This window comes from Thermoascus crustaceus, assembly GCF_041956765.1.
Source record: "Thermoascus crustaceus strain CBS 181.67 unplaced genomic scaffold VTN00scaffold_1, whole genome shotgun sequence".
Classification (NCBI taxonomy): Eukaryota; Fungi; Ascomycota; class Eurotiomycetes; order Eurotiales; family Thermoascaceae; genus Thermoascus; species Thermoascus crustaceus.
The window spans coordinates 2954662-2980945 of NW_027192527.1; the positions used below are offsets into that span (position 1 = coordinate 2954662).

General features: G+C 53.5%; 13 protein-coding genes and 1 non-coding gene across 14 annotated transcripts; 8 read left to right on the forward strand and 6 right to left on the reverse strand.

Moving 5' to 3' along the window:
• Window positions 1–1598: 1598 nt before the first annotated feature.
• On the forward strand, window positions 1599–2695 carry VTN00DRAFT_1027 (uncharacterized protein; the record flags this gene model as incomplete). Its single annotated transcript, XM_069426907.1, has 4 exons — window positions 1599–1727; window positions 1800–1854; window positions 1941–2260; window positions 2318–2695. 4 exons carry the CDS (start codon window positions 1599–1601, stop codon window positions 2693–2695), a joined length of 882 nt encoding a protein of 293 aa, XP_069291729.1.
• Window positions 2696–4169: 1474 nt separating this feature from the next.
• Window positions 4170–5357, forward strand: VTN00DRAFT_1028 (uncharacterized protein; the record flags this gene model as incomplete). Its single annotated transcript, XM_069426918.1, has 6 exons — window positions 4170–4182; window positions 4258–4308; window positions 4436–4481; window positions 4556–4629; window positions 4702–4849; window positions 4904–5357. The coding sequence occupies 6 exons, from the start codon at window positions 4170–4172 to the stop codon at window positions 5355–5357; spliced, it is 786 nt and encodes a 261-aa protein (XP_069291730.1).
• A 651-nt stretch (window positions 5358–6008) lies between these two features.
• VTN00DRAFT_1029 (uncharacterized protein) lies at window positions 6009–6923 on the reverse strand (the record flags this gene model as incomplete). Its single annotated transcript, XM_069426929.1, has 1 exon — window positions 6009–6923. The coding sequence occupies one exon, from the start codon at window positions 6921–6923 to the stop codon at window positions 6009–6011; it is 915 nt and encodes a 304-aa protein (XP_069291731.1).
• A 1659-nt stretch (window positions 6924–8582) lies between these two features.
• VTN00DRAFT_1030 (uncharacterized protein) lies at window positions 8583–8873 on the reverse strand (the record flags this gene model as incomplete). Its single annotated transcript, XM_069426941.1, has 1 exon — window positions 8583–8873. The coding sequence occupies one exon, from the start codon at window positions 8871–8873 to the stop codon at window positions 8583–8585; it is 291 nt and encodes a 96-aa protein (XP_069291732.1).
• Window positions 8874–10990: 2117 nt separating this feature from the next.
• Window positions 10991–11350, reverse strand: VTN00DRAFT_1031 (uncharacterized protein; the record flags this gene model as incomplete). Its single annotated transcript, XM_069426952.1, has 2 exons — window positions 10991–11065; window positions 11141–11350. 2 exons carry the CDS (start codon window positions 11348–11350, stop codon window positions 10991–10993), a joined length of 285 nt encoding a protein of 94 aa, XP_069291733.1.
• Window positions 11351–12471: 1121 nt separating this feature from the next.
• VTN00DRAFT_1032 (uncharacterized protein) lies at window positions 12472–13722 on the forward strand (the record flags this gene model as incomplete). The annotated part of the gene is made up of 2 exons (XM_069426963.1): window positions 12472–12635; window positions 12711–13722. The coding sequence occupies 2 exons, from the start codon at window positions 12472–12474 to the stop codon at window positions 13720–13722; spliced, it is 1176 nt and encodes a 391-aa protein (XP_069291734.1).
• Window positions 13723–14781: 1059 nt separating this feature from the next.
• On the reverse strand, window positions 14782–16168 carry VTN00DRAFT_1033 (uncharacterized protein; the record flags this gene model as incomplete). The annotated part of the gene is made up of 2 exons (XM_069426974.1): window positions 14782–15040; window positions 15102–16168. The coding sequence occupies 2 exons, from the start codon at window positions 16166–16168 to the stop codon at window positions 14782–14784; spliced, it is 1326 nt and encodes a 441-aa protein (XP_069291735.1).
• A 390-nt stretch (window positions 16169–16558) lies between these two features.
• Window positions 16559–18589, forward strand: VTN00DRAFT_1034 (uncharacterized protein; the record flags this gene model as incomplete). Its single annotated transcript, XM_069426985.1, has 2 exons — window positions 16559–18145; window positions 18206–18589. 2 exons carry the CDS (start codon window positions 16559–16561, stop codon window positions 18587–18589), a joined length of 1971 nt encoding a protein of 656 aa, XP_069291736.1.
• Window positions 18590–18992: 403 nt separating this feature from the next.
• Window positions 18993–21190, forward strand: VTN00DRAFT_1035 (uncharacterized protein; the record flags this gene model as incomplete). Its single annotated transcript, XM_069426996.1, has 2 exons — window positions 18993–19130; window positions 19247–21190. The coding sequence occupies 2 exons, from the start codon at window positions 18993–18995 to the stop codon at window positions 21188–21190; spliced, it is 2082 nt and encodes a 693-aa protein (XP_069291737.1).
• Window positions 21191–21583: 393 nt separating this feature from the next.
• Window positions 21584–21922, forward strand: VTN00DRAFT_1036 (uncharacterized protein; the record flags this gene model as incomplete). The annotated part of the gene is made up of 2 exons (XM_069427007.1): window positions 21584–21590; window positions 21708–21922. 2 exons carry the CDS (start codon window positions 21584–21586, stop codon window positions 21920–21922), a joined length of 222 nt encoding a protein of 73 aa, XP_069291738.1.
• Window positions 21923–22271: 349 nt separating this feature from the next.
• VTN00DRAFT_1037 (uncharacterized protein) lies at window positions 22272–22787 on the reverse strand (the record flags this gene model as incomplete). Its single annotated transcript, XM_069427018.1, has 1 exon — window positions 22272–22787. One exon carries the CDS (start codon window positions 22785–22787, stop codon window positions 22272–22274), a length of 516 nt encoding a protein of 171 aa, XP_069291739.1.
• A 99-nt stretch (window positions 22788–22886) lies between these two features.
• On the forward strand, window positions 22887–23051 carry VTN00DRAFT_1038 (uncharacterized protein; the record flags this gene model as incomplete). The annotated part of the gene is made up of 2 exons (XM_069427029.1): window positions 22887–22956; window positions 23020–23051. The coding sequence occupies 2 exons, from the start codon at window positions 22887–22889 to the stop codon at window positions 23049–23051; spliced, it is 102 nt and encodes a 33-aa protein (XP_069291740.1).
• A 1950-nt stretch (window positions 23052–25001) lies between these two features.
• VTN00DRAFT_1039 (uncharacterized protein) lies at window positions 25002–25625 on the forward strand (the record flags this gene model as incomplete). Its single annotated transcript, XM_069427040.1, has 2 exons — window positions 25002–25086; window positions 25165–25625. 2 exons carry the CDS (start codon window positions 25002–25004, stop codon window positions 25623–25625), a joined length of 546 nt encoding a protein of 181 aa, XP_069291741.1.
• Window positions 25626–26037: 412 nt separating this feature from the next.
• VTN00DRAFT_t34 lies at window positions 26038–26176 on the reverse strand. Its single transcript has one exon. It is a non-coding gene; the product is annotated as a tRNA-Gln (tRNA).
• Window positions 26177–26284: the final 108 nt, after the last annotated feature.

The window sequence follows — 26284 nt, forward strand, 5'->3', positions numbered from 1 at the left end:
CCAGTTTCCTGATTCGCAAGTTTGCATATGACATGCTGGCATAGTCTGCGGGATAAAGTTTTTCTACGTTGAATTTCGCTTTTTATTTGAGGGAAAAACATCCAGTGAGGTCTGCTTGGCTCTTAAACCTAGTTTGTGATATAATACAGCAATGGTCCCAATGTGCTTATCTTTTTTCTGAAGAACTCAGCATGCATCCTTATTGGTTTTGGGCTATTCGACCCGGAGATTCGTACAGGATACTCTGGGATAATAAGGCCATGAGGTTGACAGGGTGACGTCTCCTGTGTTCGTCGGGAGGATGCATTGTGCCAGGCTGTTGGACGGATAATTAAATAGTATCTATCGGAGTTTGAAGAGACTGGGTTGTACAGTAGTACAACCGGAGAATAATAATAATGGCCAACCCGGAGCAAGATTGATGAATTGATGCGTTGATCAATAGTACAACTGTGAAATTCCGCTGTGTCTGAGAAGTCTCTACGCAGTATGGTGATGTCTATACCGAAATTTTATTATTACCGAGGACGGTCTAACCTGCTAGATTCTTTTCGGTTCATGGACTCCTATTGCTATCCCCCTGGAGTCTGGAGATTACAGAGTAAGCGCACATTTCCCATGTAGTAATAATTAACTGATTTTGATCCCCGATCTTCCCTCACATTTGTAGACATTGTTGGAAGCCAAGAGTTTCTACCGGTACCTTACCCGTGGATGAGGAAGCGGACAAACTCCGGGTGTTCTATTTTTGGCACCCGCATCTTCTTCCCCACCAAACTTGGTTATTGTTGCGTCGTTAGGTACTTCGTTGGGGGCCGTCAAAGAAGATGATCAAGGCACATAATAATGGCCCCAAGCTTGGAAAACGGCACACGGGTTTACCTAGGGGCTTGTTTGATGAGGACCAGACCTGCTTCGAGTAGATCGTCAAGTGTTTTGAGGTCGATGCATGGATGAAGGCTCTTGGGTTGTGGTTGTACAGTACCTTGCCCTCGGTTTGGATTGGATCGGAAGATTGAACTGTCCATGGATTTCTTTTCTATGTACTGTAAAAGTCCAGCCCATTTTTGCATACCTATCCAGGTACGGAACTTCCAAGGACCGCTGTGTTGGGTGCCAATTTTGCTTCCTTCGAGAGTCGATCAGCTCAATTGAGTATATATTCAGCTTCAGGAACGGAGCCTATTTCCTCATATGCATCTCGTGCACCCCACAGATCTCTTGCCCCTGGTCTTTGGCTGATACCGCCCATGCAACCACATCCAGGTTCCCCGGTATCGCCTGGGCGTGTGTACCTCGTACTATACCTTGTCCTGCTGGACAATGATCTAACCAAACAGAAGCCAAGTCATTTTTTGGGATAAGCTCCAGTGTGACCCCGACGAGATATTCGGTACTATCTGAGAAGTGTTGCGGAAGCTAAAGCATACAATGCAATATGGCGACAGATGGGGCCGTGTAAACGTGCTTCTGGTTCCGTGACGTGAGGGCTACTCCTTCGTCATCTCGTTGGGCATCTGGACAGTCAATCAAGCTTCCACACAAACACGGACAGGAACAGCCTCAGAGAATTGCCGGTACACTTCCAACTCAATGCGATGGCAGCAAAAGCGCTTTCGATCAAGTCAGTCGCTGTGCTGGGCAGCCTTCTGGCCTCGCACTACCCTGCTGTCACGAACGCCCGTGACATCCCTCCTAACCTTCAGCATTTCTATGATACTGTTAAGGTATGGCTTCTCAGTACAGATCAAAGATTTCTAATTGATGGGGTAATTTGACTGAGCTGCTACGGTGTTTAGGGGAAGACCTGCTCTAATCCGATTAAGGATGGTTTTCATGACGGTCATGGAAACTGTATGTGACAGATTCTGTCATCCATACTTCATCGATGTCTTTAGTAGACAATATATCGTCTCACATGCTAATGTCCTTATCTATAGCGGGCTGGTCCTACTGCGGTGACTATAAGGATAACGGCCTCATCTACCTCGCCGGACCGAGCCGCAAACAGAGTCTAGGCGACATGGACGTCGACTGCGACGGTGACGACAGGACGGCTGGCAAGTGTTCCAACGACAACTCGGGACAGGACCAGACCACCTTCCAGCAAATCGTCAAGGGGTACGGCTTTTCAGACTTGAATGCCAATATCCATGGCTACGTTGTCTTCGGGAACGAAGGCGCAAAGCCGTCGTTTGAACCGAAAGAGGCGGGCATGAAGCCGTTGAGTATTATGGCTGTTATTTGCAATAACCAGCTGGTATTCCCTCCCTGTCCTTGACCCGAGTTAAGATATTGACAATGATTATGCCTACAGTTCTACGGCATCTGGGGCGACACCAACGGCGGCACCGACACGGGTGAAGCATCCATCTCCCTGGCCACAGCATGTTTCCCAGACGGCAACATCACCGGCGACAACGGCCACACGGACCACGACGTGCTCTATCTCGGCTTCACCGGCCCCAAAGCGGTACCGGGAAAGTGCGGCGCGAACTGGAAGGCCGAGTCGTTCCGGGAGTTCGAGGAGTCGCTCGCTCATATCGGAGACTCGCTGGTCTTGAAGGTCCCTGGTGATCCGTCGGATGGACCAGTTTCAACTGGAAACAAAAGTCAACGGGCACCGAACTTGCTAAGCCTACCGGTACTGCTAGTGCTACAGAGAATTCTGCGCCTGCTGCTACTTTCCGTCTGACGAGGCGGCCCTCCGAAGATGAATACCAAGGCGAAGGGTCACCATAAGAATATATCTACTACAACTACGACGAACATGATCTACTACCACCGGCTCATCCACTGGCTTCTCTATGACCTCTTCAACTGCTACCCGCTCAATTGCATAGACCTGGGGCACGCCATGTTAACCCTACATTCACTACTACACATCTCCCACTGCTCCCGCTACGCCGACCTACTCGACTTCAGGAGGTCCTTTGATCCCGTTGTCGGTGCATTTCCCTATCCCGGTGCTGCATATCCATTTTATCCAATCTGATTTAACGCCTCCGAACCTTAAGTTTGATGTTTTGTTGATATGTATCCATGTATAGTATATGATTCAAGCACTTTCGTGACAAGTTTCAACACGAAAGAGTCACGCGGTTTATGATCTTGTCTGAAGACGAATAGATAAATAAATAAACATAATATTAACTGATGAGTTATCTAGTGCCAGTTTCTATCATTCTGCGGAATGGACATACCCACGCGTGCGGTGTACTCAGCGGTGGGTCCGTCGATGGAACTGTAACTGCAAGAATCAAATAGACGAGTGGATCTCTGCTTATTTGCTGTGACGCAATAGCAAATTAATTACCTACTGGAGTATGTTAAGAACCTCTCCCATTAGTAATTAGTGACCATCCACATCTGCGGTGATCGCGGGGACATACGCAGTATGACCGCTGATCAAATGCTGCCTCTACTCCGTATGCTGAGTAATCTTGAATGATAGCTACTTTGGCGGTGAAGACGAGTACATATGACTTCAAAAATATTCAAGTGTGCGATTCAACGGGCAAACCATGTTCTTCATGCTTTCATCGAGGTCAGTTCACGATATACTACTCATGCTGTTGTATGTACAGATACAGAAAATTTATTTAGAGATGTAGCTTTCCTTACAGCTTCAATCCATACGTACTGCGTAGACTACAGATCAGACCAGGAACATAACTTAAAAACCAAGCAAAGGGAGCTGAGCTGGGCTCTCCTACGGTAGGTCGTTACGACGGTGAAGTTATCGAGTAAAAGGAAAGGCATGACGTCGTGACAAGCACGATCGGCGGCGCAGGCGAGGCCGAGAAGCGCCGAAGCCGCGGATCGGGACGAGACGGCATGAACCACACACGCGCCACACCGCAGCCACCGCCACAGCGCTCACGTGCCCGTAGGGCCAGCGCATCCGCCCGCGATCGGCGTCCGGGGGGCCTGAGGCTGTTCGTCCGGTGAGGTCAGGCTGCCAGCCGTCGTCTCCAGTCCATCATCTCTCTGCTCCACCTGCATCTCCGATCCTCGTGTTTCATAGAAGTCCAGACGTCGACCTTGAGCTTCTCTTGTACTCGATACTCTTTAGATCTATCTACCTGCTTAACCTGCCCCTCCGCTGATCGACTTACTTTTTCCCACCCCCCCCTTCCGGTTCTGTACATTGTTCTCGTTCAGCCGCCATGTCGTGGGCAGGTAACGTGTGACCCGTTTGGCAGTACAGCTATACAGACAATGGGGAAGCTGACTGATCCCTTTTTGGATATGCAGGGTTCAAGAAAAATGTCAACCGCGCAACGACGCAGGTGATGATGAAGACGGGTTCGTAGCCAGCTTCCCCCCCGTTCTACCCCGCATGTTTGGTGGTTGCCTGCTTCCGTCCCCTTTTCGACTCGTTGGTATCCACTGGAGGAAGAAATGGACCAGGCTGATTCTGGATATCAAACAGGGCATGTCGAAAAGACGAATGATCGTGACTATGAGATTGAGGAACGGTACGGTGCTCTTGTCCTTTGCCTGTAGATGTTAGTTTAGGGGGAGGGGTATACTCATGGAATGAATGGCGCAGACGCTATCGGACCATGGAGGCCGCGGCCAATCGCCTGCATAAGGAAGCGAAGGGATACTTGGATTCGTTACGAGGTGCGTCTCTCCCTTTGACGGTGCTGGGTTCTGGAAGCCGGAGGGTTATACTGATTTGGTGTGATGTGGCAGCGATGACGGCCTCCCAGATGCGTATCGCGGAGACGATTGATGCTTTCTACGGTGATGCTGGTACCAGAGACGGTGTGAGCCGGAGCTACAAGCAAGCCGTTGAGGATCTCGATGCTGAGACGATCAAGGCGTTGGATGGGCCGTACAGGTATGTACTTTCCGTAAAGTCTTGTGGTATGACGATCGATGCTGATGAGAGCAGAACAACCGTGCTCGACCCCATCGGCCGCTTCTGCTCATACTTCCCCGACGTCAACGAATGCATCAAGAAGCGAACTAACAAGCTTATCGACTACGACGCGATGCGCGCCAAGGTCAAGAAGCTGGTCGAGAAGCCGGATAAGGACGTATCCAAGCTGCCCCGGGCGGAGCGCGAGGCCGAGATCGCCAAGCAGGCTTACGACCAGCTCAACGACCAGCTGTCCACCGAACTGCCGCAGCTCATCGACCTGCGTGTTCCCTACCTCGACCCCAGCTTCGAGGCCCTCGTTAAGATCCAGCTGCGCTTCTGCGCCGAGGCGTACTCGCGTATGGCCCAGGTGCAGCAGTACCTGGACGCCGACACGAGAGAGCAGTACGCCAATGGCGATCTGGATAACCGGGTCGAGCAGGTGCTGCAGGAGATTCGGGATCTGAGTATCGCCGGAACGGTGTGATTTGTTTTTCTCTTGTAGACTGCTGTCGAACAAGATGCTTGTTACGAGTGCGATCTTTTCCCGCTCATCTGTAGTCGATTGATTCCCTGTCTTGTTCGGTCTGTATCGGCATCCGTTATTGGCGCTCATGCTTGCATTCCCTTCGATTTCTGCTTCTGTCATTCTTCCATGATTTGTTTATTCACGGTGAGACGAATGGGAGGACCAACCAAAATCTACCCACGTCGGAATTGCTGTTACTTGTTATCATAAGAGGAGTTAATATTGCCGTGTATACTGCGCGAATAGCAGTATACCTTTTCTTTGCTTCGCTTCTGCCCTGGCGCTCTCCTTTGGCGTAGGTTATCCAATCCATCGAGTGACAGTCCCATGCCGTCTCAGCTTGGATTATGTCCGTCCAGAGGTTTCCAGTCTCTCCCAAGTCTGGCTGCATTTAATAAGATCCATACAGTGGCGTTAACTATTGTATCATACAGTTTATCTCTATCCATCTATTTTATCTATAATATTGTACAGGTAATATGCATGCCTGGGGTATATCTCATCTCCGTCATAAGCGATGATAACGATAGTAACAACAACAATAGCCGAAAGCTCCATCCCGTCCCGTCCCGTCTCAACATACCAATATATATATATATATATATCCATTCAATCCACCTCCTTCACCCTATAAAACTCATCCATCAGCGCCTCGACCGTCGGCCCAGCCGCTGCCCGCACGGCCGCCATCTCCTCCGGGCTCATCTCCGTCAGGACGTAATCCGCCACGTCGTCCCGCTGCCGGCTCGCGGGGCGACCGATCCCGACCCCGATCCGGAGGATGGACAGGCGCTCGTCGTCCTGCCTCTGGCTCTGGCTCTGGCTCTGGCTCTGGCTCTGGCTCTGGCGTTGACTTTGGTTCTGTGTTTGATTCTGGCCTGCCGGCCGAAGTAACCCCTTCCCGCGCAGAGACTCCATCACGCTGATCAGCCCCCTGTGTCCCCTTAGACTCGCCTGCTCAGGCCCTCCCCGCTTCACCTTCACCTTCCCGAGCGGCGCCTCGAGCTCGTCGTGGAGGATGACAAGGGTAGGATTGAACCGCGTCAACTGACTCGGGAGCGTCCCACGGGTAGTCAATTCACCACGGACCTTGAGCTTCGTCTCATCCTCCAAATCATCCTCCGATATCCTTCCCACCTGCATCAACAACCTCCGCTCCCGTAACCGTCGATACACATCCCTCTTCTCCGCTAAAAAGTCCTCCAGCTTCCGGACAAGTTTCGGGCCCGAGACGTTCATGAACGTCGGGCTCGCGTAGATCTGGTAGAACGCCGGTACGGCTTTGGGATCCTGGGTGTCGCTTAGCCCGGGGATGGTCAGGCTCGGGATGGGGTTCTTGGGGATGGTTATGGGCATGCGCGTCGCGAGGAGCGGCTCAACGGCCTCGAGGAGCGTGTGGCCCGCGCTGTGGCGCGTCGTGCGGTAGGGCGCTTTGTTCCCGATCGAGGCGATGAAGAGGAAGCGGGAGGGGATCGTTAGCGTTATTGGGCCTGTGGCGGCGGCGGTTTGTAGGGGGTTGGCCATGTTGGATTTGAGAGTGTGTGTGCGTATTGCGGTGCGGATTGAGGGAGTTTGTTGTTTGTTTAAACTCTGGTAAAGGAATTGGGATTGAGCAGCTGTTGGCTCAAGTAAGAAGACAACCCCGGATTGGCTTCTAATCAATTGATTTGGAAAATCGCATGTATAGAGGAAGTTGTTCAGTGAAGTAGGAGCTATCTAGGCCCAATTGATAGCGAGAATCGAAGAAAACAGAGAGAGAAATAGATATCACTAAAAAAAAATTCCAATATCATATCATACTACGTAAACAGCGTATATTGCGTGGGTAGTAAGTAATATCACATATCAATCACAAACCGTATTCTCGAACTTGGACGCGGAGGAGAGCTGTTTTGCAGTTTTTGCGGCGGGAGATCGGCGATCGTTTTTTCTTTTGCGGGGAAAACGCCCATCTCCTACGAACCGGATTGGTCGAGCCTCGTATCTAACTGCCAGATGCGGTGCAGCGCGGATAATTGAAGAGTAGGTAGGTAGATCTTGGAGAAAACTACCGTTAATAGTCTCTATTTGAGGGCTATGATGATTAGTATTTTGCTAGTCTCTGAGTCTAGGGGGAGCAAGAGGAATTAGGTGCCTAAGGGATAATTAGGTCTGCAAGGCATCTACTGCATGTGTTTGTACTGTGTATTACGTTACTATGTATATGTTACATTTATCAGCCGCTTTCAGTCCAGACTGGTGTATAATACAGTTGGTACGGTACGGTACAGTATATATAGTTCTGGTCGACATCCATCGTTCGGATCGATGGCGACGACAACGACAGCATTCTCGGACATATGGGCAAGGCAACTTGAGACTTCTTGTTTACCTCGGCAGGGAATGAACCACGTGTATAGAGTGCGACGGTTAGGAAAAAGGACATTACTTAGTTTATTATTCCTATTACTATAGAAGTTCCAGCAGCGGTCAGTTTGGAGCTTTTGACAATTTGAACTTGACGTCAACACTAACAATTCTTTTTTCTTTCTTCTAAAATATTAGTATGTGTCCTACGGTCCTGGAACTCTCTATCGTCTCCGAAGCGACATTACTACATCCAGGGTCACGAGAACCTGGTGTATACTCCGTAGTCTGGCCGGAGTACTTCCTCAAAAGGGACGAACCGAATAAGGCCGGTACGGAAGATGCGAGTTTGTTAAATAATAATGATGTATAGAGCTGGGAATGTACGGAGTAATGCAGCATCCGATGGATTTGGGATCCGACCCGACACAACGGTCTGCCCCTGTCAGCAGGGTGTCTCATACCTTAGGTCCTTGCTGAGTAGAAGAAAAAGAAAAAGGCACCGTACAAGGCTACCAGCAGGGGTCCGGACTGACTGAAACCCCTGCCACTTGTACTCCGTATACTGCGTATACAGAGTAGTCGTACTGCGTACTTCGTACTCCATGCCTAACCGGGCATCGCTTGGTGTTGGTTGAAAGGTCTAGAATGCTGGTCCGTAGGACCGGATTGAGGCTTTGCAGCTGTTTCGTCCATTGAACGAATCCATGCATTACGCGATTTCGGATGGACTGGATTATTATTATTAACTGACCGCATGCAACTGCAACCGCTGGAACCAGATCCCTGGAAAATAGGTACGTCGACCACGATGCGGTCTAGAGATCGGTTAGCTGCCTACCCAGTGTGCATGTACCTCGCGTCGAAGGCCGCTAGCCAACTTGACCGACGAGTTGTGCAATTCCCTGCAACCCTCACGGAGCGGTCGGTCGTCGGTGACCACATCCTGTCCCCAGGATGACAGAAGACAAGACGAGCCACGGACCCGAGGGGATGGTTCAGACACGCTGCCGATCGAGTCTGCTGGGTCGGGCTCTGGCCCCGGCGCTCTGGAACGAGCGTCCCCGAGCAGGGAGTGAAGAGGTTGCGGCTTTTAGCTACCGGCTGTCCGGGGGGCACGACGGACATCACGGATGTTCGAATCCTGCGCCTGGTCCTGCGGCCGGGGTTGGGGTTGAAACTTGGGGGGTTCTAGCTTGCGACTTGCGTACGTGCCATCGATAAAGCCTGCGGAAGAGGGACTTCGGATGTGCTTCAAGATTCAGGAAAGGCCGACAACCCCAGACTGGCGTACGGGATTATCCTCCGTACTAGACTGAACTCGACCCTGGAATGAGCAGGACTATGACTGACTGCGTAAAGCGCCCGACGATATGGTCTGATAAGTCCTCAGTACGGAGACATGCCGAGATAGGCATTGTCTCTCAAAAGGTCCAAACTTTGGCAGATGAAGCGTGTCCGCTTGCTGTCCAGGCTTCGTCCTACCGGCGGACTAGCTTCTCAAATCCAAACCCCGAGATCTACTGGCGCGAACAATCGTATATAATAATAAATTATATAGCTGCTGTCGATCGCCCGTTCCATGTCGTCCGTCGTGCGTATGCGTAAGCCCTTCAGGCGTTGGCCGGCGAGACTCGACGTGCAAAGAGCCCGAACAAGCGCTTAGCATCCCTGGATATAGACAGGGGAAGAGGATCGCATGCACTATTGGTCTTTTGTAAACGCCGTCTCTGCGATATACAGCGGAACGGACCACCGCGCAACGGTGATTGGCGGAGAACCGCTGCGCTGGCAGAGGACAGACGGTTGTTAAACTTGTTATGAAATCGTCCTGCTGCGGCACATACAGAGGAAGAGTTCTCGACTCGTTGCGTCCTGAGGATCGGCCGCGTTAAAGGGACTTTTTCGGGTCAGTTGACATCTTCGCCACCCTGAGATACTCCACAGAGTCCACCCGCAGTAAATGAGATCTAGGACGTGAAAGAGTAGAGAACAGAAGATGCGCATCTCTCCCATAAGCCATCTCGGCAGAGAGCCGGACATCGTTTTCCGTGCGCCGCGGGCCGCAGACGATACGACGGCGGGAGACGCAGGGCTGGCAAAGCCACTGACGAGAAGATGGTATGTCTTGTTCTACGCTGGAGTGTTTTTCGAGCCCCTCTGTGTCTATCCTGGTTGGCTCACATGGCTGTCTTCCGTACGCAGGCAAAGGTCTAGCCAACCGTCCGGCTGGGTTCCGAGAGAAAGAGACAGGAGAGATGTCGAGTCAGTCGACGGCCTGCAGTGATCAGTCAAGCTTCCGGGGTTGTCAAAAAATAATTACCGTCGACCGCCCGCACTAACAGCTGCATGCGCGTCAATCTCCTGTTGTTTCCAGCTCGCGGAACCGGGAAAAGGGCACTGAGTTGGCTGAAGCACCCGTGCTGATCGTCGTCCGTTGGCGGGACGCAGTGACAGGACGGACGGGAGATGGACATGGGTCTCCCTTCTTCATCTCGAATCATCGCGAGCATCGCCTGGTGGAGTGGTGGAGAAGTGCTCTTGGGTCATCTTCGTCGGCGACGCTCCGTTCTCCGCGTCCAGAGTACGACAGACGCTGTACGGCCTACTCAACCTCTAGCTTCGCTTGGCCTGCAAGTCCAGGACCTAACGCCCAACCACCTTGAGACTCCGTGAGACTGGGAGCTCGACTTTTAACTGACTACGGTTAGGAGATATCAGTGCTCCAACGCCTCGGGACTCTGTGCAGCGGGGAAGCGCTGCCTTGTTTCCCTAGCGTCGCTTGATTCCTGTACATAAGACTCTCCTTTGAGTCCTTTCAAGGGCGTCAGAAGCAAGACCACCCATCGGGTATGGAGGCGATACAGATAAGTTGATAACAGATAGCTACCTAGATAGCTCGAAGAGGAATGGGGAAACGAAGTAGGGCAGAGGGTTAGGGCACCGGCCGGTCCAGGGCTCAGGGTAAGGGTAAGGGTAAGGGCAAGGGCAAGGGATGCCACGGGTGGATGTCCATCTCGACGCCGTTCTCCTGGAGAAATTCCACCTGGAGACAAGAACCATCACAGCCAATGCTGCGTGATTCCAGCCTACAGACCCTGCAGACACACGGGATCTGTTGAACCTTCAGGTTTTCCTGGACTTCTGTCGGCCACCGCCGGTTGACAGCTTGACGGGCCAAAGTGATCTCCCTGCGAGTTACAGCCGCTTGCTCGTACCTATCCAACAACAGTCCAACTTCAGCCTCAGCTGGCATCATCCCCCTTTGTGTTGCCGCTATGGCTAGCTTTCTCCTTCTGACTCTTCTGAGGCCTGCTAAACTTTTATCATGTCAACTCCGTCCATCGCTCCCGTCTGCACGTTCCACTTGGCTTCTCTTCCGGGCAAGCTCATACGGACGATGGTGCACGGCTAGCAGCTCCATGTCCCTCCGCCGTCCAGTCGCCAGCGCGAAGGCGCATGGACGGTCCCAAGTCGGAGACAGCCTCGGCCGGTTCTTCGCCCCGGCCAGTGGGCCGCGATGGGGGCACCCGCATGAACGCTACAGCAGCCCTCGCCCGCCTCTCCGGACCCTGCCCCTCAGCTATCCTCGGCCCAGCCGTCATGTTCCACTGCCGCTGGCTCCTGGATCCGTCTGTTCCCCCCTCTCCTCTTCCCCGATCTAGGATACTGATAGACCGGAGGTCATGATCATGGATGTCGAGTCTGTGGATGCTGCCTCAGGCTCAGAGCTGCTCTGTTCAGGGGCTGGATGTGGAGAACTTCCGCCGTGGAGCGCCTGGTGTGGAACGTTGAACTCTGAAAGGAAGCAAATCCTCCGTTACCGAGCACGGAGAACGTTGCATTTGCAGTTTGTCATTAGCCCAACGGGCGCAGAAGTAGACGCTACTACGGAGCTCACCGGTAACTATATTTCTGGGATCTGTTGGCAAGAATCATACCCAGGAGCCTGTCAGCGTCGGTGCCACAACCCCGGCACCGGATGTTCCTGCATGTCAAACGGTCCAGTCTGTTGTTGATTAGCTGCTGCCAGCCTGCCACAGCAGTTCGGTTTCGGACCGCGCCTCTCCAGCGATGCGTTCCGTTTGATCGAGTGGTCCCTTCCGGCTGGGTCTTTGTCCCCAGTGGGTGGATCGGCTCCTTAGGCTCGATGCCGGTGCACGAGAGCCCAAGAGACATCATCATCTAATAATCTGCAGCACTACTTACGAAGGATGCTCAGACCACCAGTCCACCGTCACAGCAATGGAGCTTGTTCCCTGCTCAATCTCGCGTTAGTAAGTAACTTAGACTGCTGGTTAAACTGCGATTGAGCACAATCCGTCCGGATTGCAAACGCACTTAGTGCTACTACTGCTTGTCGGTCTCTGCACCACGCTGCTTTACCTGCCCTCGTAAAGCTTTCTTTGTTGCTACTTGCTCCGCACCTATCTTCCCGCGGGAAATCACCTTTTACTCTCTTGGAATTCACATAGGTCAATGCGCTTTCGAAATACTAGCTCAGTCCCTGGTCTCTTTTGCTTATCCCTTCTCCCGCTGCCCTCTCGGCTCCTCCCCTCTTAGAAAGAAAAGGGAAACACAGGCAGTCTCCCCCCCCGGACACTCAACTCGACTATAGGGGCGTGTATCTGATTCTGTGTTACCGTTTGGCCGGCTGCCATCGTCTCTTGTAACAAAAGCCGCCCGCTCATGTTATCCTCAGCCTGTTAGATGGTACAGTCATGTCATGGCCGAAGAAAACCCTCAACCGGCAGAACATGAACTTCGTGGGGGGAGTGGCCAGTCTGTGGAGGATGGCGAAGAAGAAGAGGAATATGGATCAGACTCGCCTCTAGAATCCGATTACGACTCGGTTTCCGAGTCAGAAGAATCTGACGGGGAACATTCAATGTTGGCAACCCACCACCCATGCATCGCGAGACCAGCGGTCTCTCTCTGAAATCGACCAGCGGCTGATAGCAGTAGAAAATCAACCAGATTGCTTTCGAAAGATACCATCCAGGAAATAATCGAAAATGGCCGGAGGTACTGCAACGAGACATACTTCATGCCCAATGATGATGCCGAGCAGACCCGTTTGAACATCATACATCAGATCTATCTTATCTTGCTCGATGGTGAACTGCTGAAGGCACCTCTCGTGAAGGGCCCCAGCCGCGTTTTGGACATTGGCACCGGCCCTGGTGACTGGGCGATCGAACTAGGTGAGCAGTATCCCAACGCGGAGATCATCGCCACGGATATCAGCGTCTTTGACGCCGGTCCCAGCACTCTCGATCTTCCCAATGTCTTCTTCCAACTTGACGACGCCGAAGATGAATGGACCTACCACGAGCCGTTCGATCTGGTCCATCTTCGGGGTCTTTCCGGTGCCTTCAGTGACTGGGGCGCCATCTACCGGCGGGCTTTTCACCACCTCAAGCCTGGCGGTCATATCGAGATTGCAGACGCAGACGTCGCAGCAGATATCATCAACATCCCGAACTCTCGAGATTCTTATTTCAGCATCTGGGTCTCCGCGATGCACTCCGCCGCCGAAGCGTGCGGATACCCACGCAACCAGGACCATCTGCGTCCCGCCGCTCTGACGGCGGCTGGGTTCGTGAACGTTCGGGTCTACGATCTCACATTCCCCGTGGGCATCTGGCCCGAAGAGCCCCGCGAGAAGACACTGGGCAAGATGGCCCTGATCGCTCTGCTGGAGGGACTCGAGGCCACCAGTCTGCGACAGCTGACGGCAACGGGAAACTGGAGCGCGGACGCGGTCCGGGATCTATGCGAGAAAGTGAAGACGGAGCTCGTCACGGCGCATGGGATGACCGCGCGAGTGCGGATTGTCACCGCGAAGAAACCGATCCCCAAAACGCGGACGTGGAGAGAGAGGAATGCAGCAGACGCCTTGAAGGATGCGTTGAAACGGCTAGATATCCACGATGAGCAGCTGGCGAAGGACATGGTAAGGGACATGGAAGGGTGACAACCCCCTTGCCGTGGGGCATCCGTTATCAAATGAAGACGACTTGCGATTTATATATACGCTTGGTACTTCATCCAAGGTCGTCGCAAGCGTGAAAAAAAAAGGAACTGAGGGATACCACTCCCTCGACGGTAAAAGAAGGGAGGACGTGAGACAACATCGACTCTACGGGGAAAAAAAAAGGAAAAGATACTTGCTTATTCTCCCTAGGCGTGAGGCCACGCTTGGATTTGGATTTAGCGAAGGAGGAGGAGAAAAAGCGACCCGATGCATTTGACGAACTTTACGACCTTTCTTGATCTTTGAAGATTGATATCTGATATTATTAATATCAGGCGATGGTTGCAGTAGGTCCGAGCCAGAGCTTGCATTGCATTGCGCGCCAGCAGTCCATGACCACTTCTGATCTGATTTTCTCTTGGTTGGGAATATCTTGTATATATATTTTCTTATTTGGCCAGCGCTACTTTTCGGGAGATAGTGCTCGGCTTTTTTTTTGACTTTGGGAAGGGGGCTTGGGGGAACTATTGTTGTTTAGCATTATTTTGACTATCTATTATTAGACCGACGGGACGGGAAAAAAAGCAGAATAGAAAAAGTTAGTTAGCTAGCTGGACCGTCTTGAATGAAAAAAAAAGAAAAAAAAGAGAAAAATGTTTAATTACCTACTCAGGAGAAATAAGTCAAGCTGGTGAGCGATCCTTTATCTTTCACAGCCATCATGGAGCACTTCTTGAAACCATGGTCACGGGTATCCTGTATGTATATCCACCCCAACTGTACATCCTGTAATGCATATATCTTTCCTCGATTCCTTATAAACGGTAGTGGTATTTTGTAGCTAATCTACCTATGTACCATGTGCATTTCGATGGGTACTATACTTAAGATAAAACTCCATGCAGGAACATCAATCGATGAAAAAGAAACAAACAAGCACAACCAGCAAATTGACTCCGCCCAGACCATGCGATGGAAAAAAAATCCTTTTTTGTTCAACAAAAAACATCAAAACCAAAGTAAAACAACAAACCATCAGATCCAGATGCAGAGGCAGATCTACAGCTGGAACCTCGTCCGCTTCTTCTCCATGCCTCCCTTCCACTCCCACTCCTGTCCACTCGCGCGCTGGATCCCCTTATCGATCCGGCGCAACTTGAGCGTAAACCGCGGGCCCAGCTCCTGCAGACCGGCACGGATGCCCTCGACGCCCTTCATCTCCTTCCCATCCGCGCCGACGACGCTCTTCTCGGTCTCGCGCTTCTCACGGAAAACGTACCTGTGGCGTCTTACGAAAATGTAGTCGCGCATATTCATTCTATAATATTTGTTAATAATATAATTAAACAAAACTGAGAGCTTCCAGTAGATATACTTACAGGGTGAGCACCTGCCTGCCCTCGAAGTCTGGCTGGTGCGGGAACAAGGAGCGGAATAGGTGCGCGGTCAACAGACCCAAGGGTGTGCGAAAGTTATTCAGGATAAGCTCCGGCCAGTGGTCCGTCGGGTTGCCGTGTCCCGGGAGCTTCTTGCCCTCGACCCAGTTGGAGATGGAGAAGTGGAAGGTCGGCCCCTGGGGCAGGTGGACGATCGTGAGACCCGAGGGCTTCTTCTGGTCCTCCTCCAGCACGATGACGGCCGTGTAGTTCCGGTTCGAGGCGAACTTGGAGATCTCCCGGACGGAGAACTTGTGCGCGTAGCGGTGCGCCGTGCGTCGGATGTAGACGCTGTTCGGGAACAGGCTGGTCAGGATCTGGGCTTCGTGGTGGAGGGTCGAGTTGATGGAGGTGGTGATGAGGATCTTGGGGGTGGGAGGCGCTTCGGTCGTGAAGAGGGTTGGGAATTTGGCAGCCAGGGCCTCTGGCGCGAGGTTGAGATTCGTGCTCTTGGTCGAATGTGTTGGGCTGGTTGCACGCTCTGTTGCCGTCGGCAGAGAGGACTTTCTGCGGTCTTTGGGCTTCTTCTTGTCTTTGTCGTCGCCTTCCTTCTTGTCTTCGTCGTCGTCGCTCGCGAGCATGCTGTCGAGGTCGTCGTAATCCTCTCCGTCCTCCGCTTGCGATTCGTCTCCCTCCTCTTCATCCCCGTCTTCTTCTTCATTACCGGAGTCGTCCTGTGGCAATGGCTTGTTCAACTCGGCCTCTTCCTCCTGCTTCTGGCGCTTTATCCGCTCAACGTCGACACTGAGTCCGAGCCCGTCTTCGACGTCGCTGTCGACCTCATCCCACACACGCTTCCGCTCCAGGGTCAGCGGGATATTGCGTTTCAGGCGCTCCTCCTTCAGCTTGGGGTTTTTGGCCTCTTCCTTCCTGCGGCCGAAGCGCTCAGCGCGCTTTGCGGCGTCTTTGGCGCGCTTGCGTTTGACATGGAGTAGCTGGCGGCGGAGCTTGTTGGCGGGCTTGAGCTCGAGGCTGGCGTTGGGCGGCGCCTTCGCCTTGGCTTTGGCCATCTTGTCGGTGTGGTTTGGGGGACAATCGTGGTCGATATGTTTTTCGATATCTTTATCTTGTATCTCTGAAAGGAAATATTCAGACGGAGAAACGTTGGTCCGGCGGCAGCTCCCGCAGCTCAGCACAACCGCCGCATCGAGAAAGACGAACAAAATCTCGACGCCGATTCGCTGCGCTCGGCGTCTTCGCCATCTCGTCGTGTCCCGCTGTCTCTTCCGCTCTCCTCCCCCGCCCTACTTCGCTTCCCCCGCTCAACGTGGTGTATGAGTCGATCGCCCTTTGTTGGTCGACTGCTGCGGCGCCCGTTTACTCATCTGAGGATCCCCGCGAGGACGTTTTCGACCACCCCGCACACTCTCAGAGCGCAGGCCGTCAAGGCAGGTTCCAACATGGCGACCATCACAACCAAGACGGGCCAGACCATGGACCGTGCTAACCTCGACTCCCTGCTGCGTCGTCGTCTCTTCTACACGCCCTCCTTCGAGATCTACGGCGGTGTTTCCGGGCTGTATGACTATGGCCCGCCCGGCTGCGGTCTCCAGGCCAACATCGTCGACCTCTGGAGAAAGCACTTCGTCCTGGAGGAGGACATGCTCGAGGTCGACACCACCATGCTGACCCCGCACGAGGTCCTCAAGACCAGTGGGCACGTCGACAAGTTCGCCGACTGGATGTGCAAGGACCCCAAGACGGGTGAGATCTTCCGCGCCGACCACCTGGTCGAGGAGGTGCTCGAGGCGCGCCTGAAGGGCGACAAGGAGGCCCGTGGCCAGAAGGTCGAGGTGGACGAGGAGAAGGAGGCCAAGAAGAAGAAGAAGGTCAAGGACACCAAGGCCGTCAAGCTGGACGATGCCCTCGTCAAGGAGTACGAGGAGGTCCTGGCCAAGATCGACAACTACGACGGCCACGAGCTCGGCGAGCTCATCGCCAAATACGACATCCGGAACCCCAGGACGGACGGCAACCTGCTCCCGCCCGTCGCCTTCAACCTGATGTTCCAGACCTCGATCGGACCCAGCAGCAACATGCCGGGTTACCTGAGACCCGAGACCGCGCAGGGTCAGTTCCTGACCTTCCAGAAGCTGCTCGAGTTCAACCAGCAGTCCATGCCTTTCGCCTCTGCCTCCATTGGAAAGTCCTTCCGGAATGAGATCTCTCCCCGTTCCGGTCTGCTGCGCGTGCGTGAGTTCCTGATGGCGGAGATTGAGCACTTTGTGGACCCGGAGGGCGGCAAGAAGCACCCCCGGTTCGAGGAGGTCAAGGACGTTGAGATGTCTCTGTTGCCCCGCGAGGTCCAGCTGGCGGGCAGCACCCAGACCCAGCAGATCACGATCGGAAAGGCCGTGGAGAGCGGCATGGTGGACAACGAGACTCTTGGTTACTTCCTCGCGCGTATCCAGCTGTTCCTGCTGAAGCTCGGTGTCGACAGGAACAAGCTGCGATTCCGCCAGCACATGGCGAACGAGATGGCGCACTACGCCACGGACTGCTGGGACGCGGAGCTGCACACCAGCTACGGCTGGATCGAGTGTGTCGGCTGTGCTGACCGCAGCGCCTATGACCTGACGGTGCACAAGAACAAGACCGGCGCGCCTCTCTGCGTGCGTGAGGTCCGCCAGGAGCCTCTCCGCATTGAGGAGTGGCAGGTCGACATCGACAAGAAGAAGTTCGGTCCGCGCTTCAAGAAGGACAGCAAGACGGTCGAGGCCGCCGTGAACGAGCTCTCGCAGGAGCTCCGTGAGAAGCTGGCGATCGATCTGGAGAAGAACGGCAAGATCGAAATCGACGTGGAGGGCGTCGGCTCCGGCAAGGTTGAGCTGGAGAAGGACCTCATCAACATCGAGAAGCGGACGCGCGTGGAGAACATCCGCGAGTACACGCCCAACGTCATCGAGCCGTCGTTTGGTATCGGTCGAATCCTGTACAGCTTGATCGAGCACGTCTTCTGGACCAGGCCGGACGATGAGGCCCGTGGGGTAAGTGTTCTTCTACTGTATCTACTTTTTGAATGAACATGTCAAGGCTAACAGGATCAGGTCCTCTCCTTCCCACCGGTGGTTGCTCCCACCAAGGTCCTGATCGTTCCCCTCTCCACACACCCCTCTTTCCACCCTCTGGTGCAGCGTGTGACGGCGAAGCTGCGCCGCATGGGTATCTCCAACCGTGTCGACGACTCGTCGGCCAGTATCGGCAAGCGCTACGCGCGCAACGACGAGCTGGGCACGCCGTTCGGTGTCACGGTCGACTTTCAGTCGGTCAAGGACAACACGTTCACGCTGCGGGACCGCGACACGACGAAGCAGGTCCGCGCCAGCGAGGACGAGATCCTGCAGGCGATCAAGTCGCTGGTCGATGGCGAGGAGACGTGGGAGGACGTGAGAAAGCGCCTCCCGGAGTTTACTGGACAGGATGTGGAGTGAACGTGAGGATCCAGCATAAAAAGATGACGTTATGTTGTTATTTTTCCGTTTTTAGAGATCCAGGGACGAGCCTCTATAGAAGTAATGGGACTTCTACGGCTGTTACATTTCCATCTCTTCTCGAGATCCAAGATGCCTAGGTAGACGACCTTTTGTACGCGTAAAAGAAAACGATCTGGATCCATCCGACTCTTAACACATGGACGTCGAGGTCAGGGCTTAGGGCTAGGGCCGCCAAGACGGCTGACCGCGGACAGCATCATCGACCACCTGGCAGCTCCAGCCTGGCCTGTGTATATCAACAACAATGCTTTGAGCTGCGCATGTCACCTTTCTGACCACGCCTTATCCTGCTTGCGTCCGATATCCAGAGACAGAGCACCCTCGCTCTGCGACCGCAGATATGGCGCCCGAAATACCCTCCGCCAAGATCACTCTCTCCTGCCCGCTCTTCGCGGCGGACTTCGATCCGCGCAACAACGGCTTCCTCCTCGTCGGCGGCGGTGGAGGCGAGGGCCGCAGCGGTGTTGGAAATAAGATCGCAAGTTCACCCCTCCCTGCCCTCATCCGTCTCTCTGCCCTCCACCCAGGGACTGCTAGTATGCGACATGCGTTCAATGTAGATGTGGCGCTGACCAACGGCTCCCGGAGCAACAGGCGCTTCTGAACACGTCCAAACGCAGCGAGATATCCGAGGTCGTGGACATTGAGCTGTCGCGCGACGAAGATTCCGTTACCTCGCTCGCGGTCGCGCGGGCCGAAGAAGGAGATGATGACGGCAATGACTCGATCGTGGCGCTGGCGGGCATCAATAGCTCGCAGGCGGAGCAGCAGAAAGGGAATAATCAGCATCTGAGGTCGTTTCGGTTGGAGTATCCGCCGCGGAAGACTGCAGCAGCAGAAGGAGATAAAGAGAAGAAGAGAGACAAGAAGGACAAGAAGGAGGAGATAAGGAAGACTACTACGGCGTTGTCACGCGCATCGCTCTTCCGGACCAAGACCCAGAAACCCGCCCCGGGCCGGAAGATCGATACCTACCAGCGGGTACTGCGGCTGTCGCCGTGGAGAGGCGCAGATGCTCCTCGGATAGGAGCCATCGCGACGGGGCTGGCGCCGTCGGGCGAGGTCGTCCTCTTCAATGCGGCTACCCCGACCCCGAATGAGTCGGACGTCCTGGGTCGGATACGTCTGGGTGACGGGGAGGAGGCGGAGGATGTGGATATTGTAGATTTGGATGATGAGGAGAAGAAGAACGGGGGCAGGAAGTTCAAAGTCGCATACACCAACGGCGTCGACGTGTTTGCGTTCGAGATCCCGTCCTCGAAGAGATCGAATGCCTCTCCCGAAGTCAGCTGCGTGTACACGGTGCCCTTTTCGGATTACTACGCGAAGAGCAAGGCGAGACCGAAGTTCCGTTCTCTGCGGTTTTTGTCCCCGACGACGCTGTTGCTTCTGCAGAACGCACCGGACCGCGCGGGCTGCGAGCTGGTGGTCCTGTCTCTCCCTTCATCGTCGTCTTCATCTTCATCTTCCTCCCGGGCGGGTGGTGCCAAGGGCGGCGATGGCCCCTCTGGAGCGATCATCCGCCGCAAAAAGCTACGCAAATCGATAAAGATCGGTCTCGGACTCGACGTCTGCGATCTAGGCGCGAATCGCCATGGGGAGCGACAATTCATAATCGCCGTCTCGGGCAGCGACCAGTCCATCGAAGTCTTCACGCTCGAATACAGCCCTAAGAACAAAAAGGACAGTAAATTTAAAGGATACGACAAACTACGCTCTTACACCACCCTCCGCGATGTCCACCCCTTTTCCATGACCAAGATCTGCTTCTCTCCTTTCACACCACCTCCTTACCCCGTCACGGGAAGTGTTCCACCACAATACGTCAAACTCGCCTCCGTCAGCATGGGCAACACAGTCGTCGTGCACACCTTCCCGCTCTCTCCCTTCCCAACTGTCTACACGCGCGAGCCGCGCTATGTCCTCGTCACCCCCGGGTACTCCCCGGCATGGGAGACGGCGTATAGCGGTCTTGTGGCGCTGCTCATCGTCGCAATCAGCTGCTTCCTGCTCCAAGCCTTCACGGAGATCAGAGGCGGAACGCCCCCTTACCTGGGTGCCACGGAGTGGCTCCCGCCCAGCATCAGGGAGATGGTTGCCCGGCCGTATATGTTTGAAGGTGGCCTACCGGGCCGATACGTTGATGATCGTTTGGCATACGAATCCGGAGCCCCTGGGCAACAAGTCCCGAAAGCACAAGTAAGACAGACCCTCCGGGACCTCCTCGCCGCGCGCCGCGCCGCCGCCTCTGTCGTCGACCTCGATCGCGCGCCCGAGTCGGCCATCATCGTCCGCGACCAAGGTGACACCTCCATCTCCGCGCACGTCGCGAGCACCCACGACGAGGAGGCCGAGGTTGCTGCGGAGACGGTCCGGGGCGCACGGAGATGGGAGGACCTCCGGCCCGAGGAGCGCGAGAGCTGGAAGCGCAAGTTGATCAATGCGGGCCAGTGGGCGGTCGAGGAAGGGGAGGAGATCCTCAAGGGGGTGTTGTTTGCTGAGTTGGCTGGTGCCGTGGAGGGGGTTGTGAGGACTTGAGTTTGAGATTCTTGTCTATCTTATCTAGCCTTTTGATGGGATAAATGAAGTCATGTTATGGGTCAATGAGATGAGGGAAGAAAACAAACAAATCAAGAGAGACAAGAAAGAAACGAAGGAAGGAAAGGAAAAGGTATTAATTAGAAAAAGGGCCTATGTACTCCTTCTAATATTTTACTTGATGTATGTAACTTATCCAACTACTAGCTGGTACGGTTTGCTTGCTTCTGGTCTCTCATCGGGTCTGGTCGGCTTTGATCGTTATGGATGGATGAAACGAATGGTCTTGTTTGGTCTTCTTTGTCATGTACTATATATATTATAGCTTTATTCACGTTGCTTTATTGTAACCTTGTCCGCACTCCCGTTTTCTGATAAGCAATATATCTCAGGATGAATAGTAAGCAGACATGGATAAGCTGGATGCATACAAAGAAAATCCTTGCAAAGCGCTTAACCTGTTCAAACAGTCACCACCGGCCGCTATCTGACTCGAGGTACCTCAAATCTGCCGTAGCTAGCTTGTCAATTCTCGATATCACCGAGTCAACAACCGAAACAATGGAACTCACTGCGCAGAACCCCCTGTCGGAGTTTGTCAAGCTTAACGATCAAATCTACCTGTACGAGCCGGGAAAGCATCCACCACACAGATGCCTCGTCATCATCTGTGCCTGGCTCTTCGCGGCCCCAAGGCACATCGCGAAATACACCAGACTGAGCCCGCCGTAGCAGCAATACGCCAATTCTTGGATCCCACATCCTCATCTGGCCCCGGGCAGGAGGAGAAGAAGAACGAGCAGAAGCGCGAACTGATCCTCCATGCCTTCTCGAATGCCGGCAGTCATGCTGCGGTGCAACTATCAGAGGCGTTCACACAAAGCCAAAACCAAAGCCTTCCTCTTCATCTGCCCATCTCCTGCCTCATCCTCGACAGTTGTCCCGGTCTGCCCTCCGCCATGCTATCCGCGAACGCGATGATCCTAGCGCTCCCCCGATCCGTGGTCATCATCAAGGCCCTCGGCGCGGCTGTGATATACCTGGTCGTCGGCGTGGTCGCCCGCTCGGCCAGCTCACGGGCTCACGTCCTCGTCATGGCCTCGACGGCGGCCTTGGTCCCGCCGTAGACGGTCTGGTACCAGAAGCCGATGCTGGACCCGATGCTGGAGACGTCCACGATGCGGCCGGACCGGTCCGTGGGGAGGTAGGGCAGCACGACCTGGACGAGTAGCATCGGCCCCCGCACGTTGATCCGGTACTGGGCGTCGAAGTTCTCGAGCGTGATCGAGCCCACCGGTTCCGGGAGGACGATGCCGGCGTTCTTGACGATGATGTCGATCTCGAAGGGTTTGCCTCCTCCTCTTGTCTTATTATTAGGAGGGTTCGACGAGAAGGAGGAGGAGGAGAAATGATCCCTTGCGATCGAGACCAGTTCGGCTGGTCCTTTGGCTGAGCCGATGTCAGCCTTTGCGGTGATGGCTTTCACGGAATATTCGTCTTGTAACCGGGTGGCCAGGGCGGAGGCCTTTGTCGTCGACGAGTCAGAGCTGTAGTTGATCACAATGGAGCAGCCTTTACTGGCCAGTTGAGTGGCCATGCTAGCTCCGAGTCCTGCAGAAGTATGTCAACAGTGGAGTTGTGTCAAAAGGATATACATAGAAAGAGAGAGAGTTCACCTCGAGAAGCCCCTGTCACTATGGCCAAATTTGTCCTCCAGCACTCGGGCTGCCTGGCCATTGTTCGTGATCATGATCCACTACCGCTTCGTATGTACGCAGAATATTAAAGCTGATGAGAGACAGACAAAATTGCTGACAAGATCTTACCAGGGACTTGGATGCTGGATGAAAAGAGATCATGATCCTGGCTAGGCACCTGGGCACTATATTTGCAAAAAGTGCCAGGGGCAAGACAACAAAAATTGTCGGCTTTACTGACTGGGAGCATGCTTACGTAGACCTTGCAGCAGCATACTACTTTAGGTACCTTACTCTATATAGAAAGTGAAACCCCCCAGCCGAATGAGTGTATAAGGTTTCCGGAGGGAAACTATCTCGAGTATGTAATCCGGTGCCTGTGCCGCAAGCTTCAATCGTTTCCGGCACCGTTGACTGCCATGTATAGGGATTAGCTACTCGGGCTTGAACTTGTGACAACCGTCTCTCTGTTTGGGACATTCTGGCCGGTGTCCACATCGGCCGCTAATAATATACCGTCACGATTGCTGGAGAAGTTCCAAATCTCTCCAGCTTAAGCTCCGCTTGTGTGTGCCGATCTACGGCCGCAGGGCGTGGGAGCTGATCTCCCGACACAATGAAGTGATTCAACAATGGGGCGGAAGGGCTGTCTTTGTCCAGACAGTTCACCAACGCCAAACAGGTCGAAGCTGTTGTCTCAAAGGCCGTCGAAGAGTATGGAAGATTGGACATGTAAGGCGCCTATGGTACTGTACAACAGATACAAAACGTGAATTCATGCATATACAGGTACTGGCAAACAGCCCTTGCAGTATGGTGAACAATGCAGGAATCTGCGCCGAGTCAAGCGCCGCTGTCCCCATTGACGAAGCCAGTGAGGACATGCTGGATTTGCACATGCGAGTCAATATCAGGGGAGCTTTCCTCGGTTGCAAGTACGCTCTCCGGCAGATGAAGAAGCAGGATCCCATCCGCGTGGTGACCGAGGCTGGATCGTGAACCTTGCCTCGATCGTGGCCTTTGTTGGCATGCACGGTCTCCGTAAGTTGAATCCATCTTTCCCATACATACTTTGCAATTACTTACGGTTCTGCTGCAGCGGTGTATTCTGCCACGAAGGGAGCCGTGGCCGCAACGACTCGTTCTGTTGCGCTCGATTGCACACGGTATCGCGATCTGTCGGGATGCATGTACAGTTCATACACCTATTCTAGATGAAGTCCAATGGCTAACGCGATGACCGGATACGTAGACACACAAACCCCCAATGCTTGATGCTTCGTTGGGAAGCTTGTTGGAAGGTGATAGGGCCGCTGTTATCAGCACAATTCCGCTTGGGAGGTTTGGTGAACCGAGAGATATCACTCGTGCAGCGGTCTTCTATGCCTGTGAAGACGCCAGCTGGGTCACGGGAACCTGTCTCGCTGTAGATGGTGGTATCTCGGCTCAGTAGATACTTCTTCGAAACAGAACATTCCGTGTTCTATACTAAGATAGATACTTAGTTGTTACTATCCCAGAAATGCAGAAGGTTCCCTACTTCGTGGATGAATAGCAGAGTGATTGATAGCCAACCTTCGATACCTACCCAACTCGCTTCGTACCATATCACCATTGGCTGCGCCGCAATTTATCACTTGTTTTCAGTGGTAAGTGTATTCAACTATAATCGGCCGGAGTTGAAGCGGTCGAAAGTTTGGAGCCATCAACATGGTCTCATCTCATGCTTCAGCGTTAGGCATAAGAAGAAATCCCAATAATTCAATCCTGTAAGCAATCAGACGAATCGGTTGACGCAACGTCCGGAGACTCGACGACGCCGCACGGCACCAACGCTAGGATCTCAAGGGGGTGCATTCCGCGCGGCTGGCGCTCAGTTAGTTAGGTACCTAAGAGAGGCTTGAGCTGTTGTTCTAAACTTCTTCGAATTAGCTTGCGGATAAAATAATGCCTGACCGGGGTTGACAGCAACAACAGCTCGACTTCTCGTGTCCAGAACCGCTGGCGGCTTCTTGTTGCTAGTATTTGGATGACTGCTTTCATCGGGGCGATGGCTGCGATCGACAGAATGAAGAAAGACGCTGCCATTGCGTTCTCATTGCTCATTGCTCACCATGTTGGCTATTAGATTGGCAGAGGTTGCTACTATGCTGCTGGTGCAGTACATTGCATCGGACAAGGATCTTGGTACGGCCTTCGGTGAGACCCTGGCCTTCTCCTTGTGAATTGTTGAATATAAGAAGGGAAATTCCAAGCTCACGCAGCTGAAAATCCTAGCGGTCGTCTCCTCACGAACAATCTTCGGTTCTATTTTCACTGCTGCCTTCATTACTGTCTACTCCAACAAGGTCCCGGGTAAATTGCAGTCCAATGTTGTCCCCGCCGTGACAGCCGCTGGGTCGCCTGAATCCTCTATCCCAGCCCTGATGACTGCCATCTCCGCGGGCACCGCCACGGCCCTCAAGGCCGTACCGAGAATGACGCCCCAGATCATTTCCGTCACAAACAACGCCGTTGCGGACAGCTATGCCGCTGCCTACGCCTATGTCTACTACTTTTCTCTTGCCCTGGGTTGTCTGGCTATCATTGCTGCGGCCTGTGCTCGCGATTTCGACTGCTATCTCACCGATCACGTCTCGAGGCAGATCCACCGCAAGGAGACAGCTGTCGACCCGCTCCACGTTAACGATACAGATAGCGAAGACAGACGTCATCTGAGGGAAGAGACCAACCCATAACCACAGAGAAGGTGTGAGGGATTATTCGAGGTCCACTGATATGGACTTATGTCTGAGAAGTAAACATAGGTATAAAGAGGGTTTCGTTCCTTATACCGGGAGGTGCGTCCGCTCACATTCCAGGGATCGTGGAAGAAAAGAGGAAAAGGATCTAGCATTTTCAGATCTAGGTAGTGGCTAGAGAGACAGATTGGCTTTATCTAAAGTTAGGCCGCTGCTTGTGTTATCGGACAATAATCATGTCATTGAGCCCAACTTCTTCAGCCCTTATTACTTCTCGCCAACGTTGAGCCTGACAAACAGGAGGCGACCGATGTACGCCATCGATCGGGGAGGTCCAGGTGAAAAAAAAAAGGACAACCCTGCACATCAGGGTGGTCGTGAGGTTGGTGGGTAAGGGAGAGAGGTTTGAAGCTCCCGCCCGGAGTCGAACCGGGGTTGTCGGAAATTTCAATTTTTTGATCATCCTAACAAGGCCCGTTCAGGAGTCGAACAGGGTTCGGACGAAGCCAAATCAAAATCCGAAGTGATAACCACTACACTACAGGAGCATGATTGTTGGATGTTCTTCCGTCTTTTCCCTAATATCTTATATCTATTGAGAATCAAGCGAGAAGAAAACTATTAAGGACGATCTTGTGACGGTGGCAAGAAGACTA